At 55.5% G+C, this 24,787-nt stretch overlaps 2 protein-coding genes and 1 pseudogene across 12 annotated transcripts; all 3 read right to left on the reverse strand.

Moving 5' to 3' along the window:
• Positions 1 to 8,520, reverse strand: LOC147054943 (uncharacterized). 5 transcript variants are annotated; one of them, XM_085914197.1, is made up of 9 exons: positions 8,431 to 8,520; positions 5,468 to 5,740; positions 4,410 to 4,484; positions 3,657 to 3,947; positions 3,459 to 3,576; positions 3,111 to 3,345; positions 2,856 to 2,978; positions 2,010 to 2,122; positions 1 to 1,329 (listed from the first exon to the last, which is right to left on the reverse strand). In XM_085914197.1, the coding sequence occupies exons 1-9, from the start codon at positions 8,480 to 8,482 to the stop codon at positions 1,317 to 1,319; spliced, it is 1,293 nt and encodes a 430-aa protein (XP_085770323.1). In that variant the 5' UTR covers positions 8,483 to 8,520; the 3' UTR covers positions 1 to 1,316. The 5 variants fall into 5 exon arrangements, 4 of the variants coding, with proteins under 4 accessions (XP_085770323.1, XP_085770324.1, XP_085770326.1 ...); XM_085914198.1 differs by lacking the exon at positions 8,431 to 8,520 and adding an exon at positions 8,189 to 8,259; XM_085914200.1 differs by lacking the exon at positions 8,431 to 8,520 and adding an exon at positions 6,369 to 6,642.
• Positions 8,521 to 13,571: 5,051 nt separating this feature from the next.
• On the reverse strand, positions 13,572 to 19,196 carry LOC147054944 (transmembrane and coiled-coil domain protein 3-like; annotated as a pseudogene). Its single transcript, XR_015066475.1, has 4 exons — positions 18,629 to 19,196; positions 14,725 to 15,681; positions 14,521 to 14,656; positions 13,572 to 14,413 (listed from the first exon to the last, which is right to left on the reverse strand). The product of XR_015066475.1 is annotated as a transmembrane and coiled-coil domain protein 3-like (transcript).
• Positions 19,197 to 19,346: 150 nt separating this feature from the next.
• Positions 19,347 to 24,668, reverse strand: nr2c1 (nuclear receptor subfamily 2, group C, member 1). Of its 6 annotated transcripts, XM_085914957.1 has the most exons (14): positions 24,516 to 24,668; positions 23,127 to 23,277; positions 22,690 to 22,908; positions 22,529 to 22,607; positions 22,275 to 22,454; positions 22,041 to 22,191; positions 21,751 to 21,847; positions 21,483 to 21,652; positions 21,027 to 21,186; positions 20,835 to 20,956; positions 20,619 to 20,764; positions 20,411 to 20,548; positions 20,214 to 20,319; positions 19,347 to 20,114 (listed from the first exon to the last, which is right to left on the reverse strand). In XM_085914957.1, exons 2-14 carry the CDS (start codon positions 23,196 to 23,198, stop codon positions 19,943 to 19,945), a joined length of 1,812 nt encoding a protein of 603 aa, XP_085771083.1. In that variant the 5' UTR covers positions 23,199 to 23,277; positions 24,516 to 24,668; the 3' UTR covers positions 19,347 to 19,942. The 6 variants fall into 6 exon arrangements, with proteins under 6 accessions (XP_085771083.1, XP_085771077.1, XP_085771081.1 ...); XM_085914951.1 differs by having other exon boundaries at positions 19,347 to 20,319; XM_085914955.1 differs by having other exon boundaries at positions 19,347 to 20,319; positions 24,506 to 24,650.
• Between the last annotated feature and the right edge of the window lie 119 nt (positions 24,669 to 24,787).

Raw genomic sequence — 24,787 nt, forward strand, 5'->3', positions numbered from 1 at the left:
CAGTAGAAATGGAGCTGCGGGTGACAAATAGCCACAGCCGTGTGAAAAAGAACAAAGTCGAGCGGAGCCAGATGCATAGCGGCCGCCGAAGGTCGGACGGATCGCGACTCCGACGGCCGTTTCAATCAAACGAGAGCTGGCCTTCCCCGTCTGTCCAATCGGAAGCCGCCCCTCATCACTTTGCAGCGGCCATCTAAAGTTGAACGCATGCGCGCGTGCACCCGCGTGGCCAGATCAAGCTTACCGTCGGTTTCATTCATATTTGAAACAAAGTCACCACTGATAGACATTTGACATACCACCATATCAAATATATGTCGCTCTTCTTTCTACAAAGGAGGTACAAATGGAAGGCGCTCCCCGGCTGTGGAGGGTTAGGGTTAGGGTTAACCCCTTGGTCAGTGATTTACTGTAGTTGTCTCTCCCTAACCCAAACCAGGTGGCGGGTTGAAAGCCAACGCGTTCACCGAGAGCAAAATATTTGAGCATGTTTTTGTGGCAATTGCTCAAATGTTGAAATTCCGTGCGGCCCTTTACGCAGCTTGGTACGGTTGCGGGGCCGCTCGACCAGCAAACGCCAGAACGACAATCGTTAACGACGACGGCAACGCGGCCGCTTTGTCGAGCGTGAAACGAGAGCCCCGACCAAGAGCCGTCTTAATAGTGCCGGCGGGAGGCAGGGAGGGACGGAGCCATTAACGGCAACCGTTGCCTGCCGGGAGATCCCCGAGCGAGCGAGCGACTGAGCGAGCGACTGAGCGAGCGTCCGGGCTGACAATTCTTTCGCGCGCTCATATTTGTGCTTTAGGGGGCGGGCCCTTGTGACTGACATCACTCAGTCTTATGGGCTGAGTTGTGCGCTTTGTGTCTGCTGCATGCTTTTCTTCTTTTGAAAAAGCAGTGAAGTCATTTCCACAGCTAAAAATCATATCAGCCCTTTTTCGATTTTGATGAAGGTGTCCCTCGGAGCACTTGCGGTGCCTCTCGGTCACGTCGGAAAGCAAATGGCAAGAAGCGCAAGGAGAATTGACGGGCCAAACTTGTTGACATGCACGTGTGCCTTCCTTCAAAATGTAGCAAGTGCTGGCTGCTGGTGCACAAGCTCCCCCGCATTTCAGTGCACTGAACGCAAAGGCAAGAATGAAAGCAACAAATGACTGAATAAGGATGCAATCAAAGAGAGAGAAGAGGAGTGACAGCGTCTTCCGCCGCCAGCGCGCACGTCGTAGCCAGCGGGCCCGGCCGGCCGGCCGACCCGCTCAAGATCGGACGAGCGCCCTCGACAAGCAGCGTGGCCGTCAAGATGGACTTCCGAGCTAGCTCACTCCCCTGACGCAAGACAACCGAGAGGGAAGCTCGTCAAAGACGTCAGTTCGCCTCCCCCCCCCCACCGACAAAGCAGCAAAGAAAGTCACCCAGCGCTTTTGGCTTGGGGCAACGCTTGGATGAACATTTTGTATATGTAAAGGAGTGGCGGCAACATGAATTCAGTTAGCCCAACAAGTTGCTTTCCTTTTCCTTCCGTCAAGAAAAGGCACATTGTTTTTACCACATTTGCCATTTGAGGCGAGCCAGCGCTTGTGTTGTGCTTGGGCAAAGTGAAAAGCCGCTCCTTTACATATTTGGACTTTTGCTGTCATGGCCAATTGCGGATTTTCAGAGGTGCCTCGAGGTCCGCTTCCTTCCGTTTATGATGTAAGCGCTGAAAAGACGTGAAGCGGCGGCAAAAAGAAGACTTTCACTGCTACTGTAAAGGACAGCCGGGAGGGACTATTGTCTGTCGCGGACTAGCGTTGGCAAATGCGTTGCCCGGGCGCTAGCCTGCCCGCGGCGGGCCTTTTACGTTAGCACCGAGCTAGCTCGAGCGGCTCGTATCTATCTCGAGACACCCGGCGCCGGCTGCGAGCCGATCCGGCAGAAAAAGCTTCTGTCGCTCGGGTGACCGTAGTTTCCTTTGCTGTGGTCGGGGGGGGGGGGTTCGGCTTTAGGGCTCCGAGCCCCTCTCGTACCTTGCTCTCTGGGACGCCAACTCCGACAAGCAGCACCAGACCACGGCCACTATTACAATCATTCCTATGAAGGGGATGGAGAGAACAGGGTGCTCAGATGGATGGATGAAGCTCTGAGGAGGGAACAAACACAAAAAAGACAAGGAGCATGGGGATGACGGGCGGACGATGGAGCGACCAACGCGCAGCCAAAGATGGCTGACGTTCAAGCCGCCGTGACATAAAAGGGACTGGCCGTGCACGCCTGGCTCAAAGGTTAGGCCTCGCTCGCTCCGGCCAGTCTGACTGAACTTCCAGCAGAAGGAAAGAATTTTGGAGCGTGACCTGACGCTCCTCCCCTGGCTCGTGGACATTCGGCCAATAAGGGCACGGACGGGTAGACACTTTGACACGACACGCAGACAACAAAGAAAAAATGGGTTTTCTTGGATTTGACTTGACTGCTTTGTTGGATTGGCTGGCGCCAGAAGGCAGGCCGCTTTGGCCTTTTCAGTGCCTCCCTGGCAGAGGTTCGAGGACAGACGAGGACACTGGCACAGAAAGCCATCCCGTTTGAATGAGAACATGGCCACAGCATGAGAGAGACACACACACACACCACAGACAAGATGGAGTAGGCGTGCCATTTGCAGTCGACCCGAGCCTCCGTCACAGTGCTCCCTTGTCTGTGTTGACTTTCATTGCTCGGTGCCTCAATTGCCCCAAGGCTCCGTTCTTGACTTGGGCTCGGGTCGGTGCTGCAAACGTATGTCGTTTCCAGCAAGAAAATGAGCCAAGTAGCGCTGGACGGAGCTAATTGCTTTTCTGTTTGATGGCGACGGACCTGGCGCCAGCGCCCTTCCTCACCTGAGCCAACTCGTCCAGCTCTGCCTTGCAGCGGCCGAGCTCCTCCTCCAGCTGGTTGCGCTCCTTCTGACTGCTGTCGTAGAGCTCCTGCAGCTCCTGCAGCTCCAGCTTCAGCCCGTGGCACTGGAACGGAGGCAACGGGTCGGCGGCCAGATGGCGACCGGATGGCTCACCGAGGCGTCTCGGGCGCATGCGAGCCTTGAGCCAGACATTGGACACCTACCTGTTGGAATGGGCCAGCGCGCGCCGACTCACCTCTTTGTGAACCCGCGAGGCCTTCTCCTCAGCCTGTTTGAGCTGCTCCCTGAGCGAGAAGATCTCCCCGACGCCGCCGTGCCATCCGGTGGGCGTCCCGGGCTTGCCGTCAAAGGAGATGTTCTTCTGGACCCAGGCGTCGTGCGAGGCAGCCGCGCTCACCTCGCTCAGGGTGTCGTCGGCGGCGGCGGCGCCCGTCTCCGTCCCTTTGCCCCGGCCGCCTTCGTCGTCGGAGCTGCCGGCAGAAATGGCGAGCTGAGGTCCAGCGTTAGGACACCGCGCCTGCCAACGGGCACAACCGGCTGCCGTTTGGGCGGCGGCGGCGGCGTCCCCACCCTGACCTCTCACCTTGTCTTCTGTCGGCGGAGCAGCCGCAGCCTCTCCGAGAGCCTCCGGTTGTCCTCCTTCAGGGCCCGGCACTCCTCCCTCAGGGCCCGGCACTCCTCCTTCAGCGGCTCCACGTGGCCTGGAACGAACGGCTCAGGGAATTCATTGTGAGCTGAAATTTGGCGGGCCCGGTTGGGAGTTGGTCCCGAAGCGCCTCACCCCGCGGCTCTCGGCGGCTCTTCACGCTGATCTCGGCCCTCAGCGTGGTGATCTCCAGCTCGTAGTGGCGCGCGTCGTCGCCGAGGCGCCCGAGCTCGGCCCTCCGCCGGCACAGCTCCTCCTGCAGCGAGGCGATGTCGTTCTCGCGCTCGGCCGCCGCCTCCTCGGCCGCCTGCTGCAGCAGGAGCGCCTCCTCGCGGGCGGCGCGCAGCTCCTCCCGAGCCTCGGCCAGCTCGCTCTCCTTCTCCTCCTCCAGGCCGTCCATCTCCTTCTTGGCTGAGCGCAGCTGGGCTGGAGGACAAAGGGGCAAAAGGCTTTCCTTGAATTTTCACGGCGCTCCAACTGCCCAAAAGACAAAAGCTGTTGAGGGAGGGCCCGGGTCGAGACTCGCGAGTATGTAGCTGCGGTCGAGCCGCCGCCGCCTTAAAACGAGAATTTGTCATTTCTTTGGAAGAGAGCGTGAAAGTGTGCGCTGGGCTGACGCAACCGACGGCAACGCTCTCTCCCTCTGGCACGAACGGGATTCTCTTCAGGAAAATGGCAATAGAAAACAAATCGTTTTTGTCCAAGTGTCGCAAATGTGCCACTTGGCCCGAATGGGCTCACTTTTTTTTTTTTGCTGTCTCCGCCCAGCCAGTTCAGTCCGGTCCAATGGTCCAAAAGAAAACAAAGGAGAAGAAAAAGCCAACGCTCGCTGATTTCAACCCAACGAATAGATGTTTGCACGGAGAAGTTAATCCTGTCGCGTTATACCTTGCAGGTTGTGGATCTGTCGAGCGAAGGCTTCGGCCTGATGGGCGCTGGCCAGACGTTCGTCCTCCAGCAGTCCTGAAGGAACACGAGGAACATATCAGTTGAGAGATGCCGCATTGCTCCACCGCGGTAAGAATACAATTGCGAGTAAATGCCCGGTCAACCATTTCATTTGAGGTGGCAAAAGCACGTGCTTCTCCTCGCGCTGATTGCTTCAACGACAGCACAATGAATTGGACTTTGAATCGATGGGCAAGCTGCTGCTTCTGGAAGGAAAGCCATTCTCGTCGGAAAGCTTCATTTTTAATGGCGGCTTTTATTTCCAAGGCCGACTAAAATATTCCCCATGTAACAGGGATAGCCGCGAGCGCCGTACATAAGCCGGCCTGGCTGCGTGGCTGCCTGGCTGCGTGGCTGCCTGGCTGCCTGCCTGCATGGCTGCCTGCATGGCTGCCTGCATGGCTGCCTGCATGGCTGCCTGCCTGCATGGCTGCCTGCATGGCTGCCTGCATGGCTGCCTGCATGGCTGCCTGCCTGCCTGCCTGCCTGCCTGCCTGCATGGCTGCCTGCATGGCTGCCTGCATGGCTGCCTGCATGGCTGCCTCCCCCCCTCTCTGCACCGTGTGTCATTCCCTGACAATGTTCCCCGAGGAACCCCGACAGTTGTCGTGAGGAAACAGCTGAGCGGTCCCGGTGGGGAGTCTGGAAGCTTCTCTTGAGCGTGCCCAGTTGTCCGTGGAATGCGCTGCCGCCGCCACACGCTCGCTCGCACGCACGCACGCACGCACGCACGCACGCCGGTGAGATGAGTGCAAGTTATTACCCAGAAGACTTTGCTAAAAGATGACATCACGGACAACATATAGTATTTGGGGAGCGTCATGTGGCTTTTAATAGCACTGCCATCACACAGGGAAATCACATGAGTATGGAAGTGTGTTTGGAGGAAAGTGTGTTTCCAAAAAAACCCTCACGTCATATGCCCCACAGAGTTGACAGTATAAAGCCAAACAGCGCCCCCTGCTGGTGCCCTCCCACAGCGCAAAGGCGCGTCTCACCTTGCAGCTCCAGGAAGCCGTCGTGGTGCTTAGTCGACGTCTCCCTGGCGTCCTCCAGCTCCAGCAGCAGCTGCAGGATTTGAGCCCTCAGCTCTTCCAGTTCCTCCCGCTCCTGCTGCTCCTGCTTCTCGCTCAGCTCCCCGCCGCCGTCTCCGTCCTCGCCGTCTTTGGCGGATCGCTCGGGCTCGGGCTCCATCTCCAGTTTCTCGTCGCCGTCCTCCGGCACGTCTCTCTCCTCGGCGCCGCCGTCCGCTTTGAGCTCGCTCGGATCACCTGAAGGAGACATGAAAGGCACGGAGGTGACGGAGCCTTCAACTCTTTGTCCCGCCATTGTCTTTTAAATCAGTAGCACGCTCTTGTGATGAAAGTGCCTTTGAATCCTCCTTTTTGTTTCAGAGGCGGCGGCGGCGGCGGCGGCCTCCATTTGAATATTCAAAGTAGCGACACCTTTTCATCATGGCTGGAACTGAGACGGTTGGCAGAATGGAGCCAAAGCAGAGACAAGGACCACGTGACAAAAGGCTTTGGAGTGAGGCACTCGCGCACACACCCATTCTATTGAGGGGACCAAAGATACTTGTTGGAAATGTCACTCCAAAACGTACGCACGCACCCTAAAATGTGAAAAGGATGCTTTGCCGCCGTTAATACGTCCCTAAGGACAAACAAGCAACTTTTCAGTCCAGCGGGTGGCGTGAGTGAGCTGAGAGCGCAGTGAGGCGGATGGAGCAGGCGGATGGACCCCGGAGCCAGGAGGGAGGGGGAGGGGGGGGGGGGGCAGGGCGCTCAAGTCATGACCATGACTCACCACTCAGCAACGCAAGTGGATAGGAATGAGCCAGGGCAGGCCAGGCCAGGCCAGGCCAGCCCAGGCCAGGCCACTGTGACAAACACATCTCACCTTCTCGCCGTCTTTATCTCCCTCGCTTTGCCGACGAGTGCGGCGAGAATTAACTCATGAAAAGCGAGCTCGGGACATCCTCGCCTCGCTGTCGTCATTTTCCCCGCCTTTTGTGAGATGTAGTCATTAGGCGTGGGGTCAGCTTCCCAGCTTTCCTTTCTTTAGAGATCAGGGGGGATCGGCGTTAATACGGGTCAACTCTGAAGCCCCGGGAGACGTTGCTGTGATTAAGGAACAAACTTGACTTTCTATTTTACAAAGCAAATGTTCTTTTTTTCTCAACTACTACTCTATAATCACCTCGGCAGGAGGGGGCCTCGCACGGGGCACCATTAATGCTGCCCGTTATGTGCGAAGCCTTGTTTGATACAGGGCCGAGCGTTCTGATGAGCATCCGCGCGCGCACACGCAGCTGCATTTCCATGAAGGAGGTCATGCGTAATTTCAAGCGAGCACACTAGCGCTAAAGCGGCGCTAGCAAATTCATTCAAGTAGGAGGGGAGTAGTGGGCCAAATGTTGCCAGCGCAAAACAGCAGAGGGAGGCACACATTAAACACATCGCTCGGGGGCTTCATCTGTTGCGCCCCTGTTCGTAAAATTCCAGTCGTGGGATTGGTCGCTTCGCTGAATTTGATGGTCAAGGCGGAATTGAAGAAGAAGAAAAAAAAGACAAAAAAGGAGCAGGGGTGCCCCGAGGGCCCCGAATGCTTTGTTTTCATTCGCCTTCCCGCCACGAGAGCCTCGCAGCTGCAATGTTTTGACACATTTCCCACGCAAAGTTTGTCCGCTGCGCCAAGTCTGCTGCTGTTTATTAGTCCCGCAGAGCCCATAGAAATTCAGCCGCTGCGCCCCGGTGCTTATTGTGCTTTTGGGGGAGGAAGGCAGGCAGCCAGCCACGCAGGCAGCCAGCCACGCAGGCAGGCAGCCACGCAGGCAGGCAGCCACGCAGGCAGCCAGGCAGGCAGCCACGCAGGCAGCCACGCAGGCAGCCAGGCAGGCAGCCACGCAGGCAGCCACGCAGGCAGGCAGGCAGGCAGCCACGCAGGCAGCCACACAGGCAGGCAGGCAGGCAAGCAAGCAGGCCCCACACTCAAGCTCGGCAATGGCGCCACGTCAAAGAGAAGCGACGTGGGCGGGCGGGTGGGCGGCTCGGATCGAGCGCGTTTCGGTCCGCGTGTAGGCGCCGAGGAGAAATGTCGAGTGGGAACGCGGCGATCCGCTCCTGCGCGTAGGAGGCGCAATATGCCGGCCCGGACCTGTGAAATACAACAAGCGCCTTGCAAATATGTCCAATCTGCACTTGCGATGCCCAACCGCGGCCAGCAGTGGGCACTGACTGATGCATCGGTTCTAGATTGACAACAAGTGGCGGGAGTATTTATCGTACCTCCTCAGATTTCAGGTAAGGTGCTTCTATTGAAAAAAAGAGACTTAGAATGGAGCCTTGAGAGTTAAGTGACAAAATGTGGCAAATCAAAAGTGACGAGCCGCGCTTTTGCCCCTATTTAGACCTGTAGAAGGTTCTGTTGAACGCAGATGCGTCCTTGTGGTCGTCTGACAGCAACAAGACACCAGCTTCGAGTATCCAAAAAGCGGCGCGCACGCGCTCGCTCGCTCACCTGCATCGCCTGCCTGCCTGCCTGCCTGCGTGGCTGCCTGCCTGCCTGCCTGCCTGCCTGCCTGCCTGCCTGCCTGCCTGCCTGCGTGGCTGCCTGCCTGCCTGCCCTCCTGCGTGGCTGCCTGCCTGCCTGCCCTCCTGCGTGGCTGCCTGCCGGCCTGCCTGCCGGCCTGCCTGCCTGCCTGCAACAGCGGAGCTCACCTGCCAGCTTCGTTGCCGTGGCGCATCACCTCCACGCAACGCATCCACATACACACGCATGTCCTTCTCCGCCTGATGTCCCCTCCTCCTGACCCCTCGCTTCCTCCTCTTCAATCCCCATCCCTCGTCCCTCCGTCCGTCCATCCATGCATCTTTCACTCCGCGCTAAAAATAGCTAGGCAGCAGCACGACATGACAGACAGACAGACAGACAGAGCGTGACGAAAGGCCAGCGCCCAGACCTGCAGCGTCCAAAGCCTCCTCGATGAGCGGCGGAAGACGCAAACCGTCCATCCAGAGGCACGCAGAGCCAGCAGCCAGCCGACCAGCAAGCCAGGCAATGAGCGAGCGAGCGAGGAGAGAAGAGGAGGGTCACGGGCAGCGCACGCCCACGCCAGCTGCAGCTGCAGCTGAGCCGAGCAAAGAGAGAGAGTCAGACGTGCACACGCACACGCGCGGAAACACAGCCACACACTCACGTGCAGGCAAATGAGAAGGGTCCGCGGAGCGTGGGAGCGATGGCGGGCGGGCGGGCGAGAGGGAAGAGGGGAGGAGCCGAGCAGAGCCGAGCCGAGCCGAGCGAGGAGCGGCGGGAAGATAGATAGATGATAGATAGATAGATAGATGCTGCTCACGAGGGAGGCAGACGGCAAAATTCCTTCTTCCTGCTCTCTTGTGCAGCAGCTTGTCTTTTCGCTGCTGCAGCAGATTATTTGTGGGCTGTTGTTTTCGGCCGACGTTGCTATTTTGAGCACCTGTTGTGACGCAAGCAGGCAGGCAGGCAGCCACGCAGGCAGGCAGCCACGCAGGCAGGCAGCCACGCAGGCAGGCAGCCACGCAGGCAGGCAGCCACGCAGGCAGCCACGCAGCCACGCAGGCAGGTGACGCGCGTGCTAACGAGAAGATGCGCCGGCTTCACCGCTGCTTACTTAGTAGTGCAAATACTTCACTGAGGTCCATTTTGTAGCGAGCTGCACTTGATTTCTCAGAAGCTAATTGCTGCCACTCCATGCAGAAGAAACAATACACACACACCTTGCAGAATAAGTTTGGCCTTTGAACGCAAAAGGTTTCACATTTGCGTTTCGCAGGTAACTTGAATTTCAATGATACAAAAAGGAAGTGAAAACTCGAAAAACTCAAGTGTCACTGTCCGTGAGCGAGATCTGCGTCCGCACTGGCAGATATACGACGGGGAGGGGAAATAGCGACGCGCGCACCCGCGCACACATCGCCCCCCGCCCTACACGCGGCTCATTGAGCCCCCGCAATCTATTTTTCGCGCTAGCTATCATTTTCTTTCTTTCTTTCTTTCTTTCTTTCTTTCTTTCTTTCTTTCTTTCTTTCTTTCTTTCTTTCTTTCTTTCTCTCCTCTCTCATTGGCGTTGTTTGAAAAGGCAAAGCAACCGCGAACGTGTCAAATGTTGTGCATCTTGCCTTCAAGTGGAAGGAAGCACGTGGAGCACTTTGAGATAACTAATTAGCCAGCCCCAGCGGGATTGTATCACACGGCGCCCTGAGGGACTCCGCTGAACTCCCGCCTGCGCGCTGATTTTCTTCATAACTGGATGAACAGATCCGAGTCATCGACGCAAAGCACCAGCAAGTGGAGTACGCGGGAGTACGTGGCTTTCTATATTTCGCCCACTGTTCCGCAGCCTGATTCCGGTACCAACTGAAAACCAAACCTGTATCTTTCGAAACAAAAGACGCCTTGGCTGTCATTGATTCCCTCTGCGAAATGATTTCCGCAGTTGTCAATGCCACACACGTGCACGCGGGGGTTGGCCTTTTTCAGCTAATTCAGAAGAGCAGCCTCTTGTTCCGCAGCTCGTTGGCGCTCTGGAGACCCCACCCAAGCCGCCCTGGCGACCCCACCCAAGCCGCCCTGGCGACCCCACCCAAGCCGCCCTGGCGACCCCACCCAAGCCGCCCTGGCCCTCCCTCACATTTTTCTATGACTGTTCTTTTTCAAACATGAACTCATTGTTGTGTGGTCCTAGAAATAGGAGCTACTATCATAGATCTCTCCCTACCAAAATGACACTCAAAAGATGGGTCCCTTTTGACCCGCTTATGGATGGAAGAGTGTCGGCTACAGCCACTTGTGCATGGAAGAACGACGGGGGCAGGCATTCTCTCTCTCCACTGCTCTCACACTAGCTTCTTTGTTGAGTCCAAATTGTCAAGGAATGTACGGGCGGCCGCAGGAATGTCTGTCTGGCGCAAACGCACAAGTGGCAGAAGCATCGTCCGTCCGTCCGTCCGTCCGTCCGTCCGCCGAGTGCCGGCAACGCTTTCACGTCTGGATCTCGACGGGCCATTTGCGGCGGGCTTCCGCTAAAGTGTCGTTGTTACCGCCCGACTAGTGTTAGCTCGTGAGTGAACGATTTGTTGAAAAGAACGAATCTTTTCAGCGAACGAGTAACTTTTTTCAGTTTACGTGACTTCAACCAGTAGATGTCGCTAATGCGCATTGAAGCTGGTGCCACCTCGCCGTAAAACAAAACGAAGGAGAAAATGACTTAACTTCCCGTTCACGAACGAGTCGTGAATTGCATTTCCCCTTCACCAACTGAGAGGGAACGAATCAGTGAGTGAGTGATTTGCATTTCCAGTACATCTGTACACAGCGAGAACGAACGGATCAGTGAAGGAACGAATCGTGACTTTCCCGTTCGCCAACGAACGAGTCAATGGGTGAAGTTGAACTGCTTTCCCTCCCTCCCGTGCGTGCGTGCGTGCGTGCGCGCATCAACGGATCAGTCAGTGAACGTGTTGCGTCTCACTCCTGGCCGGCGTAAACTATGGAAGGCAGAATGTACATTTACGATTTGCCAAGGAAACAAACAAACACTGAAACACCACCTGTTTGATGCAAGCTAACGGCTAACTTTATTGCATGAAGGGATACGCCGTTATGCAACAACGGGGAGAGTATGCTTCTCTTTGGGGCATCTTTATTTTATAACTATGGAAGAGTAGTTTTTAAAGAACGTGTATGCATATATACGCCTAGATAGTGTTATCCAATATATCTACTGCAATTTCACATTAGATTGCTGGTTTAAAATTTACTTGTATTATTATTATTAATATTTTAATAAACATTTGTTCAAACTTGTCTGATGTTTTATTCCTTGTTTTTATTATCGCCAATTAAAACGTAAAAATCGGACATTTGGTTAACTGCTTTGTATGACAATCTTTGTTTTACGTTGGTTGATATCTCAGATATCTCAGATCTGTTAACTATCAAAAAAGACCCATCACTGATACAAAAATAATAAAAAAATAAAGAAAACAAATCCACTCAGATATCTCAGTCATATATCTAAGATGATCCGAGTCGTGTGGTTATCAAACTCCGTTTATTTGTGAGACAGGTGGCATGCACATAGCTTAGAGAGAGGCGAACCAGTCCCTCCAATGCCGTATGATATGGAAGGCGTTACGACACTTCTGCAAAACATATTGACATGTGACATTAGGAACACCTGAAAATGGCGCTGTACCTAATGGAGTGCCCGAGTGACGTCACAGATCAACCAGCCAATCAGAAAGTGGGGGTGAGGGCGGGTAGGGCACTTTTCATTTTTTTCCTAATGAAGTGGCCTGTGATTAGGGACACCTGAAAATGGCGGCGTACCTAATGTAGTGTCCGAATGACGTCACAGATCCAACAGCCAATCAGAAAGTGGGGTTGAGGGCGGGTGTGGCACTTTTCACTTTCATTTAAGCTTTTTCCCTAATGAAGTGGCCTGTTATTAGGTACACCTGAAAATGGCGGCGTACCTAATAGAGTGTCCGAATGACGTCATAGATCCAACAGCCAATCAAAAAGTGGGGGTGAGGGCGGGCTTGGCACTTTTCATGTTCCGTTAAGCTTTGGCCATGATTTTTTCCCTAATGAATTGGCCTGTTATTAGGTACACTTGAAAATTGCGGTGTACCTAATGGAGTGCCCGAGTGACGTCACAGATCAACCAGCCAATCAGAAAGTGGGGGTGAGGGCGGGTGTGGCATTTTTCACCTTCCGTTAAACTTTGGCCATATTTTTTTTCCTAATGAAGTGGCCTGTGATTAGGTACACCTGAAAATGGCGGCGTACCTAATGGAGTGTCCGGATGACGTCACAGATCAAAGAGCCAATCAGAAAGTGGGGGTGAGGGCGGGTGTGGCACTTTTCACCTGCCGTTAAACTTTGGCCATGATTTTTTTCCCTAATGAAGTGGCCTGTGATTAGGTACACCTGAAAATGGCGGTGTACTTAATGGAGTGTTCGAGTGACGTCACAGATCTACCAGCCATCAGAAAGTGGGAGTGAGGGCGGGTGTGGCACTTTTCACTTTCCTTTAAGCTTTTTCCCTAATGAAGTGGCCTGTGATTAGGTACACCTGAAAATGGCGGCGTACCTAATGGAGTGTCCGGTTGACGTCACAGATCCAACAGCCAATCAGAAAGTGGGGGTGAGGGCGGGTGTGGCACTTTCACTTAAGCTTTTTCCCTAATGAAGTGGCCTGTTATTAGGTACACCTGAAAATGGCGGTGTACCTAATGGAAGGGCCGAATGACGTCACAGATCCAACAGCCAATCAGGAGGTGGTGTTGAGGGCGGGTGTGGCACTTTCACTTTCGTTTTTGTCCCTAATGAAGTGGCCTGTTATTAGGTACACCTCATGGACACTTCAATAAAGAGAGAAATAGTGTAGGGAACGATTCGGTGAACAATTCTTTTGAACAAATATTTTGAGTGAACCGATTCTAAAGATTCGGTTCACTTAAAAGAAGTGAAATGCACATCACTACGTCGAGGCCGAGGAACTGCGGTCAGCCCATCTTGGCCACCAGGCGGCGATCTAATCCACTTACCGAGACACAAACAAAGGAAAAACACGCAAGGCAGCCAACCAGCCAACCAGCCAGCCAGCCAACCAGCCAACCAGCCAACCAGCCACTGGTATCTCTTGGTTGGAAAAAGGGTCAGTGTTGTGTCGACTCCCGTTTAACATGGCTGCCATTGCTTGATTGATTGTGAACACAACCGTGGTTGCACTTGTCACTCATGCGACCGACCACAGTTCATTTCCCCTTCTTGCACAATCTCCATTCGTGATTTGCGTGATTACATATTTGTAGGCCATTTGATTGCCTGGCAATATATACAACCTGTGCAGGAGGATTTTGGGACCGAGAGCTTTGGGAAGATTTGGACACAGCCGAGTGTTTTTTCGACGACTGCCTTGATATTTGTTACAATTGCGCCCTCTAGTGGACACGAGGCGACGCATGCGGGTACTGTTGATGGTGGGCATCATTACTACAATACATTGTGGATCCGCAAACGTAGGAATCCTTTAAAAAAAATAAGAGACCGCGTCAATGTTGGTTAAAAAGGTTTTAATGTAACAATGGCTCAAAAGGCACATCAAATGCTGGCAAATAGTCATCACAGGAATGAATGAATGAATGAATGGCTCACTTAAGGCAATTTTGTACAATCAGCGGGCCACTCCATTAGGTACGATCCAATGCCTTTGACGGAAATAAAAACCCCAATGACATCATCAATCACAAAGATTAGATTCGGTTAAAAACAAAAGACAAAAGCTAAACACGGTATTTTCAGGTACACTTGTCAATTTGTCACAATTGTTTCCGGAGGAGTCAGGAAGGCAGGCGCAGCAATTTGATCCAACTTTTTCTGAAGGCACCTTTTTGCTACGATCCTTCTGGAATGCGCCGCTCATTCAAAGACGTTTCAAAACAAAACGTAGCGGCAGAGTGGAAGAAGGGCTCCTGAGCAGGACGACGTATAAACGTCAAGCAGAGTGACAACTTGTTGTGACGCGTGTCAAGCGCGATGGTCAGGGAGCCAAATTGCCGTCCGCCCGTGGCGCACGAGCAACGGCCCGGCCGGCTCTACGCGGGCAGCAGCAGTCGGTCGATGGCAAAGTGCAGGCGCTCGCGGTTCTTCCAGAAGGCGGCGAGGAGACAGAGGGCCAGCAAAGTGGCCGCCACGTGGCGGCGGCTCCTCAGGAGCGGGGCGGCGAACTTGGCGGCGGTGGAGACGCACACTAGGATGACGGTGATGATGGCCAGCATGATGTTGATGCTGCGGCCCAGCAGAACGCGGGCGTCGCCGCTCTCCAGCTGCGCCGTCTGCTGCTGCTGCTGCTGGAACTCCAGCTTGGACACGCGCGTTTGACACGACTCCAGGGCCTCCTGCGCCACAGACAAGACAGACAGACAGACAGGTAGGAAGGAAGGAAGAAGCTGCTCGCTCGCTCGCTCGCCGTGGGGCTGGCTGGCTCCCCGACTCCGTTGACTACCTGGATGTCGCGCGCCCTCTCTTGGGCCTGGTAGGCCACCCGCTCCTCCACGCTGGCCAGCTCTTGCTTTAGGTCCGTCATCTCGTGTTGGTGAAGCTCCGTCAGGTCGTTCAGTTGGTCCTCCAAACGCGCAGACCTGCAACGGCACGCTTGGCTTGGCTTGGCTTGACTTTGCCTTAGATCCGGCTCATTGGTAGCACCCACCTGTAGCGCTCCTCCTGCAGCGTTTGGCTGAGGACGCCAAAGTCCCTCTTCAACTGGGCCTTGACCTCCTCCATGTCCTCCTCCAGTTGGTTCTGCGCCTCTCGAATGACTCGGGCCTCCTCCGCACCGGCCGCCAGGCGGGCGAGCGCGTCGCCCTCCGCCGGACGGCCCTGTCCCGGGACGCCGCCGTTACTGTCGGCCGAATTGGAGGCGCTGCCCGAGGAGCACTCATCATCGCTGGGGTATTTGGGCTTGCTTGCCGCCGGCGGCGGGGGGGGGGGCGCCGCTCAGTGCCTTGGCCTCGTCGGCCGGCGGCGGCGGCGGCGGCGGGGACGCGCCCACCGAGACCTTCATGTGGGCGATGTTGTCAGCGCTGCCAAACTTGTTCCGAATGAGGTTGGCAAACTCTCTGGGCTTGCTGAAGAAGAAAGGAGGCGAGAGGGAAACGCCGGGTCCGATGGTCTTGATCTTGTCCATGGTGGGGTGCCTGCCGCTGCCCGTCATGTCCCTCAGCAGCTCCCGGCGAGACTCCCTGGGGATGGTGCTGTGTTTGCCGCAGGAGGCTGGCAGCGGCGCGTGCTGGACTTCGCTGTCCTTCATCTTGCGGTGGTACTGCTCCAGCTTCTTCTGCATTTGGGCGATGTTGTGCGCCGACTTTTGGTTCTTCTTCTCAAACACCTGCTTGATGCGGCCCAGCTGCTGCTTGTCGGCGCCGTTGACCAGCTGCAGGTACTCGGCCACGTTGTCGTCCCGCGCCGTCTGCTCGATCTTCAGCCGCTCCGTCACTTTCAGGATCTTCTGCTGGAGGTTGTCCAAGCAGGAGCGGCTGCGCTGGGCCTCCGAGGACGGAGACGTGACGGCCTCGCTGCGCTCCTGGTCCCGGTCCCGGTCCAGGTTGTTCTCCGAGGAACCTCGGCGCACGGGGAGGCTGAGGAAGCTGCCCTCGGCACTCCGGTCCTGGGGCGGGCGACACAAAGACGCAATCAGCGGCACAATCTCGGCAAAGCACGGGCAGCGTTTTTTGAGAGTGACGAGGCGTTGCCATTTTGCAAGCCGCCCTGGGCTGCCTAATCGGTACTTGCGACACAATGCCTCCCTCCCTCCCTCCCTCCCTCAGTGGGCCCACGTCGCTGTAGTTTCACGCGGCGGCGCTCGAGAGCGCGTCGTCTTTTTCATTCTATGCGCTAGAATTTCAGAGTTGCGTCAGAGCTGCCGGGCCATCTGGCCCAGCAGGTCCCGCTGGTATTGAATGCGTGGCTGTGGGAGAGGATCACGTTGTGGTGACAAGTATCAGATGTGTCAACGGCGCTTACGAAATGGCTTTGCTCACAGGATTCCATTTATGTCCGAGCCATACCTTGGTTCAGCAGCGGCAACAGGCTTTGGGGCCGAGACGGCTTTGGGGCCGAGACGGCTTTGGGGCCGAGACGGCTTTGGGGCCGAGACGCATGGCCTGCGTCGAGAATCAGCCTCCCAAAGCCCGTGCCGTGCGTGGCACAATCCCAAAACAAGCGGCCCATTTCAAGTGTTTGCTACGGGTCGGCCGTCTTTCCGGATCGAGCCGCGACTCTGGGAAGCTCAGCGAAAAGGAGCCCTCGGGTGCTTTTGTTACTGCCATGCAGAGAATTGCCTGACTGTTTGCCTTTGGTGGCTTGCTTGCTTGCTTGCTTGTTTGAGGGGAGCAAACAGGTTGGACGGAAAGAAAGCTCGGGCCTGCCGGCGCCGGCCTCCGTCTCGGTGATGTCAGCTGGCTCACGTGAGGAGGCTTAGCTGCGCGCCGAGAGAAAGAGCTTTGTGTTGTGCGAGCCGGAGCCGACGCCGGAGCCGGAGCCGGAGCCAGAGCCAGAGCCAGAGCCAGAGCCAGAGCCAGAGCCAGAGCCAGAGCCAGAGGCTGAAATGGCCACAGATGGCCACGGTGGCTGGCTCTCCACATCAGAGTGGGCGTTCCTGACCAAAGCAGCTCCTTTGCCTCATTCTTTGCTTGAAACAGGTTTGGCGAGTTCCGCCAGCAAACAATGAATGGGCATAGCCAAACGTCTGCTTCTTCCAAGTCAATGACGTGGAAATTTGCACCTTTGGCTTGACAAACTTAAAGGGAGGACCATCAGCACCTCCACATTTCAAGCTGCCTCTTCGGCTCCAGGATGAGATCATCTGCGGCGTTCCGTCCAAGCTGATCACCGTCTCGCAGCTTCTTCTTCTTCTTCTTCTTAACCCGCTGCCGCCATCTGCTTCCTGTCCCCGCCCCCCTCTTTATCCTCTGCAGCCCCCAGACCTCGCCAGACCTCACCAGAGCTGGCCATGGCGCAAACAACACCCCTGGGGAGAGAGAGACTGGATGCGAGAGAATGAAAAGTAGGCCACTTCCTCGGCAGAGATGCGAGAGGACATTGTTTTGCCTCTCGGTGCGGCTAATTCATTAAGCCGGCTCAAATTGAGTCTGCCCGCCGCAGCAGCAGTAGAAAAAAAAAAAAAAAAAAAAGCTCATTGGTCTTCCCACAAAATGCATTTGACACTAGAGATTGTGAGCCTGCCAAGGAGTCACGGGAGCGAGCTGCTCACGTGATTCTTCAGGACGCCCAACGTCTCGCGCTCGGTTTGATCCCTTTTACTCCTATCTTGTCTGCGTTGGCGGCCGGCGATGAGCCTGCAAACTGCTTTTGAGCTACAACAGCGATATGGAACGCTTCAGAGTTGGGAGAGAGACAGCAGGCCCTGATGGAATTTTGCACAAAGCCAAATGGGAGACCTTGCGTTGGTGGGGGGGCATCCCCTCGCCGCCGCCCTACATGCACGTCTGGCCACACACACACACCGTGGCCTAGTTATGAAGGTCCCAGCGCACTGTACTCTTTGCCTTTCATTGTGTGGGGAGGAGCTCCAATGAGATTTCAGCTTTTGCGTGTAAATGTAATCTCCTGCCCCGTGGCTGCTTGTGGCCCAACATAAGAAGCGGGCGGCAGACGTTTGCACCAATTGCGCTTGGTGCCGGAACATCTCGATTACACCGAGGATAACAGCAGGGTCAACAAGTTGCTCGGGAGGAGAGAGTCAAAAAAAGTCCAAGTCAAGTCGGCGTGCTGTCGGCACACTCGCCGCCGCCGCCAGTGCAAATGTGCCTCTGGGAGACCATCAAGAGGGCCTCAAAAGCCAACACACGTGGCCATTAGTTTGGGGGAAAGAAGTTTCAATATTGGACTTGAAGGCCAAATGAAATGTGGAACTTCAAACCGTTTTGTTTTTGAAACTGGAATCTAACTGTTGCGCTCGTCAAGGTTATATATATATATATATATATATATATATATATATATATATATATATATGGGCCCTTAATCGCAGAAACGTCTCAAAGGTCAACAGAGGGCAGGGGAGGGGCTGAGCGGGGGGGGGGGTCGTTCTACGATAACGCCATCTGCGATCCATACGCTTGTGGCCGTGAAGACGTTCCCCAATGACATTTGACACAATAATGAGCCAAATCTCTGTTTGTGCGACTTGATTTCGCTTCCACAACCAACTAAGCCACTTCAAGCTGATCGTGCACTTTCCATGAAGGATCGCTTTGTGAGCAAACTTGAAATGACGTCACCCCAGCCCGTTTGATCCAATGTCTTCATCTCGTTCAAAAACCAGCGACAATCACCCCACCTCATCAAATTCCGACTCGTTGAGTAAAACTCACTCCGACTGCTTGCTGCATGATGTGAAATGCTGCCTTTTCCGACGTTTTAGCCCCGACTTGAACGCAACGAGCCTGCGAGCCGCGCGGCTGCGTTTTGCTTTTAAAAAGCAAACAAATGACGACAGAAAATGTCACGGAAGATGGACAGCACACGCAAGTCGACGACGACGACGAAGAAAAGGAAGAAGAAGAAAAGGAAGAAGAAGTGGACTCACTCACCATCCGGCTACCGAGGTGTTTCTCCACTTCGGATAAACTCCGTACCGACACGCTGGCGCTGGGCATGATCATCCCGTCACGGAAATCAGCCAAGAAATACGACTTTAGCGTTTGCAGCGATGGAGTGGGGCGAGCATGTATGCGCCCTTCTCCCCCGACTCGCTCTCTCGTCTCGTGTTATCTGTTGAACGGGCATTCTGTCATCTCTCTTGTACGACCAACTGTGTGAGTGTGAAACAAACCCCGCCTTTGTGCCGGCCTGCCTGCCGGCCTGGCTGCGGCTGCGCCTGCGCAACAAACCCCGCCTGGCCTGCCTGCGCAACAAACCCCGCCTGGCCTGGCCTGCCTGCGCAACAAACCCCGCCTGGCCTGGCTGCGGCTGCGCAACAAACCCCGCCTGGCCTGGCCTGCCTGCGCCTGCGCGCTTTCCATCTTCAGTCGGCATCAGATTGAAATTTGCCCCGATGCGTATTCAACCGGCAGAAATGAAATATTCAAAAAGGAACACGCTTGGCAACACCGTGGCTAACTCCCAAGTCGAATAGAGTGACTCCAATTTTTGGGCTTTTTTGGGGGGGGGGTTTAGCTTTACCGGGCCTGGGAGTCTTGTTCCCTTTGCTCATTTCATTCTTAACGATGCATTGAATTGTAGATCTTGAGCGCTTTGACACATTCAGCGAGGCTCGACTCGGCAGTTCCGCGGAGCAGGGAGTCCAAATAGAATTGAGACGTGTTTATTTTCAAATACAAGAGCGTAATGGATATTTTTTTTTTTTTGTCTGAAAGACGGGACGCGATGATGGGAGAGTGCTCCCCACGGTTCTATTTACACACAGTGACGGCATCCTTTGGATGGGCAAACAAAACAACATTTTGACGGCAATTTAAAAGCGTGATATTCCGGTAGTATCAAACGTTTGGGATATAGGTCGCCGCCGTCCGTGGTCTTCTGCCGCCAGTGTCACAACGGAGAGACTGCTAGAACCACAAAAAGCGTGTTGGACCCGTAGCGTTTTTGGGGAATAGGACGGAAGCATTTCAGGTTCATCCTGAAATTTCAGCCCGAGGCCAAATAGCCCAGACGTGGAAGGAGAACGACTCTCTTTTCCGGAGGCCTTCAAAATGCTCCTTTAAAGCGCCCGCTGGGCTCGGCCCAAGGTTCAGTCCTGATTGCGCACACGTTGGCCTCTTCTTACCTTGCTCGGCCTCGCGTTGTGCCGTGGGCAAAAGTAGCGAAGCCCGCCCACGCTGTGCTGGCCTGAGACTAGCTGCAAGGGTCACTGCAGTCTTTGCAAGGGGGGGGGGGGGGGGGGGTCAAACCCCGGGAAGTGACTGACTGTTGTAGTCGGTAGAGTCCATTTTGAGAATGTAGGGGATGATGCTGTCGATCTGCACGTTGCCGATGAGCCCGGCGAAGAAGAGCTCCTCGGTGACGGCGGCGCTGATGAGACGCAGGGCGGGAAGGCGCAGCAGCAGCTTGGACAACCTGCGCAAAAGCACACCTCGGACGCCGTACGTATCTCGCGAGAAATGTTTTAAAGGTACAAATTCGGAGGAATATGAAAGGCTACGCCGGAGTACCAACCGGTAGGAATCTTCCGGATACGTCCGCGTTACGTAATCTTGCAGCTCCGTGTAGGCCTTCTGCTGGAACCTCTCGATCTGCAGCGTGTTGTCTATCCCGGGGTGATCTGAAGCAACCCAAAGCAGCGCCGGTTGACCACAGGTTTACGCAGGCACGTGGCCTTTTGCGGCCCGTTCCAGTCTTTGGGCAGGACGCACCGGGGCTGAAGAGGACGATGGCTTTGAGGAAGGCGTATTCGTAAGCGTCCGGGGACAGCTTGCTCATGCTGTTGCAGAACTCCTGCAACCTCCAGATGTGCTCCATCACCAGCTTCACGCGGTCCTGGGACAGCTTTTCTGCAACGCAAACGTCACGGCACCCGCTCGCTTTTCTCCGGCTTCATTCTGCGCCGCGCCGTCGGCTTACCTTCCTGCAAGCCGGTCTGCAGATGGCCGATGATGGCGCTCAAGATGGTGCCCACGTTCATGACGTTGGAACACTGAGCCAGACCCAAAGCAAACAGCTCGTTCCAGCAAGCTTTCATCAGGTTGATGTCGTTGTCCTCTTGAGCGCTGGAAGGGCGCGGCACGGCGCGGCACGGCGTTAGGCCCGCCTCCAGCGAGAGGAGCGCACGTGACTCACCCCAAGGCTTGGAAGGCAGGAATGGAGCGCGCCCAGTGCATGGACAGAAAGAGGAGGCGCGAGGCCGACTCGCAGATGTAGTTGACGTTGAGGTACTCCGGCACGGGCACGGGCATCATGAGCTGGAGCGGGGGAGGGAGGGGAAAGGTGTGAGGGGGCTGTGCCGAGAGGGGCGCGCCATCGCACGCTTACCTTGAAGGGAATATGGCTGTCGGAGAGCAGCGAGCCCTCCACTTCCAACACGGGGCCCGACTGGTCGCCCGACATCAGCTGCATGGCGGCCCGCAGGTCGGTGGCCGGCGACGGCTCGCCCGCGCCGGCGTGCAGGACTTTGGCCAGCGTGTCAAAAGCTCTGCGGGACGCGCAGCCAAAGGTCACGGCAATCAACACAAGCCGAGAGCGGCCCGTTTCATCCGACTGCCTTGTGGGTGCTGGAATGCGGCTTTTGGTCGGCTCAAATCTTTTTGGGGTTTGTTGCGCCCCAACGTCGAGTCCATTCTTAAAAGCGGTTTTTTTAATCCAGCACTATTTGTTTCATGACGTACAAAAAAGGGGCAACTTTAAATAGCGGCTTGGAGTGAATTTCATGCAAAATGTTGGCGCACGTGGCTCCGCTTGACGCACGCCGTCACTCACTCACTCACTCACCGCGTGATGTCGCTTTGCTCATCTTCCCGCTGGTCGGCGATGGAGCCGTCGCCGTTGCTGAGCGTGTCGGCGCCGAGCGTCCCGCCGCCTCCGCCGGCCTCGTTGAGGTGGGCAAGGGAGGTGACCACGTTGGCCAGCGTGCCCAAGTCACCTTGAGAAGAGTCGTCGTGCTGACGGACGGAGCCACGCACGCACGGTCAGCTCAATGTTTTTAAAATCCATTGGATTTCCTTCTGGCCGATGAGTGTCAACGGACGGCCGCGCTTACCTTTTCCGGGGACGCCGGGATCAAGAAGGTGTTTTCTAGCTTGGGCAAAGATTGTTGAATGTTGAGCAACATGCTTGACTCCAACAAATGCGTGGATCTGTTTGGGGAGTCGTGGATGATGTCACCAATCCCATTTGGGCTCAGCCGCCATTTATTTTCTCCACGCACGCTTTGGCGGCAAAAACTATGCTATTTTGAATTTTTTGCGGGGAAATCGTGTTAGGCTGAAGAATGGAACGCTCTGGCAGTAGACGGCACAAATCCACACAGTTTTCATTTGACGGCGTTACCTGGAAGTCTCCTTGTCGGACACAAAGGTGGGCGTGGCAGCCAGCGGGCTGCACAGGTTCTTGCGGATGTAGATCTTCTCCGTGGAGGCGGCGCAGTTGACGGACTTCTCCCTGCCGGGCACGTCCACCGGCTTGCGCTCGCACTGCACGGCTGCGACGCGGGACAAGCGGCGGGTGGGTCATAAGCGGTCCGCTGTGGCGAGCGAGCGAGCGAGCGAGAGAGAGGCGACGTACAATCCTGTTTCATGCCGACGGCCACGCAGCGCTGCAGCCGACAGTACTGGCAGCGGTTGCGGTGGATCTTGTTGATGGCGCACTCGCCCGAGCCCCTGCACGTGTAGACCAGGTTCTTGCGGATGCTGCGCTTGAAGAAGCCCTTGCAGCCCTCACAACTGACGGCTCCGTAATGGCGCCCTGCCGAAGGAGAAAGCGCGTGGGCGGGCGGGCGCCGCTGGACACCGTCGAAGCAAACGGAAGGCCATTCCAACCTGAGGCCTTGTCGCCGCACACCACGCAGTACTCCACCACGGGCTTGGCGACGGACTGCTCCGAGCCCTCCGTTACAAACTGACGGCGGGACAAAGAATCCGCGTGAGCCGACATTTGTCCACAAAGCGGGCGCGGGCGAGACGAGGCGAGGCGAGCGCACCTGGAGATCCGGAGAGGCGAAGAGCAGCTGGTTGAGCCCGGAGCCGTCCGGCGCCGCCACGATGACCTTGTTGGGCGAGCCCTCTCTCTTGGCCAGGATCACCTTCCCGCCGGGCGAATACTCGGCGCTGGCCAGGATGAACTGCTGCTTGCCGGGAGAGCCCGGCTCCAGGGCGGTGACGATCTGGATCTTCTGCCCGCTCTGCGGATCCGTCACAATCTGGAGGCCGTTCAAAGATGACATTGCGAAAGCGCGAGGTCAGAAACGAGGGGTGGGACGCGCTCGCTCGTCTTACGAAACTCATTGCGCAAAAAAAAAAATACAATTCAAAAATGCGCCGGCGCTGGAACAACTCAATGGCATCTGTAATCATTGTTATGAACGTTGTCAGTTGACGGCGGGTCCGTCTCGAGGCCGGCGGCGGCGGCGTTGATCACCTGCAGTCGGTGTCCCGTGGACATGTTGCTGTCAGCTGACACGAGCTGGATCCTCTGAGCATGCCCATCCATATTGGCGTCGCACACATGGAGTTCCCGCCGCGCCGCGCCTCACCTCACCTCACCTCAGTGCCCCATCCAGTTTAAGGACCTAGAGAGGAAACACACATGTCAAAGCAGTGGCAGGCCAGGCCAAGGTGCGCAAAAACAAACCACTTGAAGACTCATGTCACACAAAGTTCTTACTATATTATTAGTTCATGGAAGAAGAATGGATCATCCCGTCGGCCTCGGCCCTAATGATGTCTCGCTAGTCTCACAGCGCCAAAAGGCCGGCGTGCCAAATTGTTTCGTGCCAGAGGACGTGCTTTTGGAGGCGACGAGGCTTGTGATGCCGGAGGAAGAGAACTTTTTGGGAGAGTTGGCAAGTATCTGGGCAGAGCGCGAGAGAGCTCCGCTCTCCATAATAGTGCTCGGGCATTGTCGTGAGCCATTTTGCTCCTTGCCAATTATTCTCCGCATGGTAGAATCTGCTCCGTTGGGGGTCACGGCCGTTGCACAATCACCCCTGACCCCAAGTGTAGACTCCACACTTAAACATGTGCGTTTTGAGGACCGGGAGCCTACTAGTTCATCGTTGAGTGGCTGTCACCAACGAACGTTCGAGGCCTCTGTTCGCAACTCCGTCCGGACAAATACATGTAAAATGTTTTATTCACGATCGAGTGACACGGAACAACCCGGCGCCACTGTGGTATCCAAGCAAAAAAAAAAAAAAAAAAAAAACCCTTCCAACTGCCAGTGACCCCCCCCCCCCTTCTTGAAAAAAAAAAAATCGATACGGAAGATAAAGGTATTTCTTTTCCTGTCGGTGAAAGGTCAACATTGAAGGGTTAAAGGCACGCGAAGAGGCCCGCGCGATAGGAGCGGAAACGCGGCGGGGACGAGCATCCCACTGAGCAATAAAATAGCGTGGAAATTCCCCCACTCCAAGAGGAGCGCAACATATCCGCTTTAGAGCATTACCTTGCGCTGGTTTGTTGAAATTGCGGAAGGCAATGTTAGCATATGTGCTAACGTCTGCGGAAGAGCAGCTAGCTAGCTAGCTAGCTAGCTCGCACGCGAGAGAGAGAGAGAGCTCGAAAACGGATTACTTACGCCAGCATGGACAAAATGACGAGTTCAAGTGACATTTCATTGGTACGGGGACTTAGTTGTGAACGACATACCTAACTCAGCGTCGTGCTAACGAGCTAGCTGTTAGCCGTGTGCTAGTCGGAAGCCAATTGAAGCCCGGCTGTTCTCCGGCGCCCTCACCGCGGTTGTGAGCGGAAAAGCGGCGACGATAACCCTCGTGCCTCGCCGCACACACCACGTACATTTCCTTACCTGTCCAGAAGTCGTTATTTGTATTTTATCCTTTAAGATCCAAACAAATTAGTTTTGTTTTTTTTCCAGCGCTTGGTGGGCGGGTCAGAGTTCGTGACCCCAGTTTTTTTTTTTTCTCCCCTGGAAATGTGCGCATGCGCAGAGATGTCGATGTCGCGTGTTCAAACATTTTGAAAAGGCGAGCGAGTGAGCGAGCCACTTTGTAAACGTGCCCGGTATCTCATACGCTATAACGGAAGCAATTTGTCTTCACTTTGAGCCCTATTCCAAAC

This window comes from Syngnathus leptorhynchus, chromosome 6, assembly GCF_054491065.1.
Source record: "Syngnathus leptorhynchus isolate UIUO chromosome 6, UIUO_Slep, whole genome shotgun sequence".
Classification (NCBI taxonomy): domain Eukaryota; kingdom Metazoa; phylum Chordata; class Actinopteri; order Syngnathiformes; family Syngnathidae; genus Syngnathus; species Syngnathus leptorhynchus.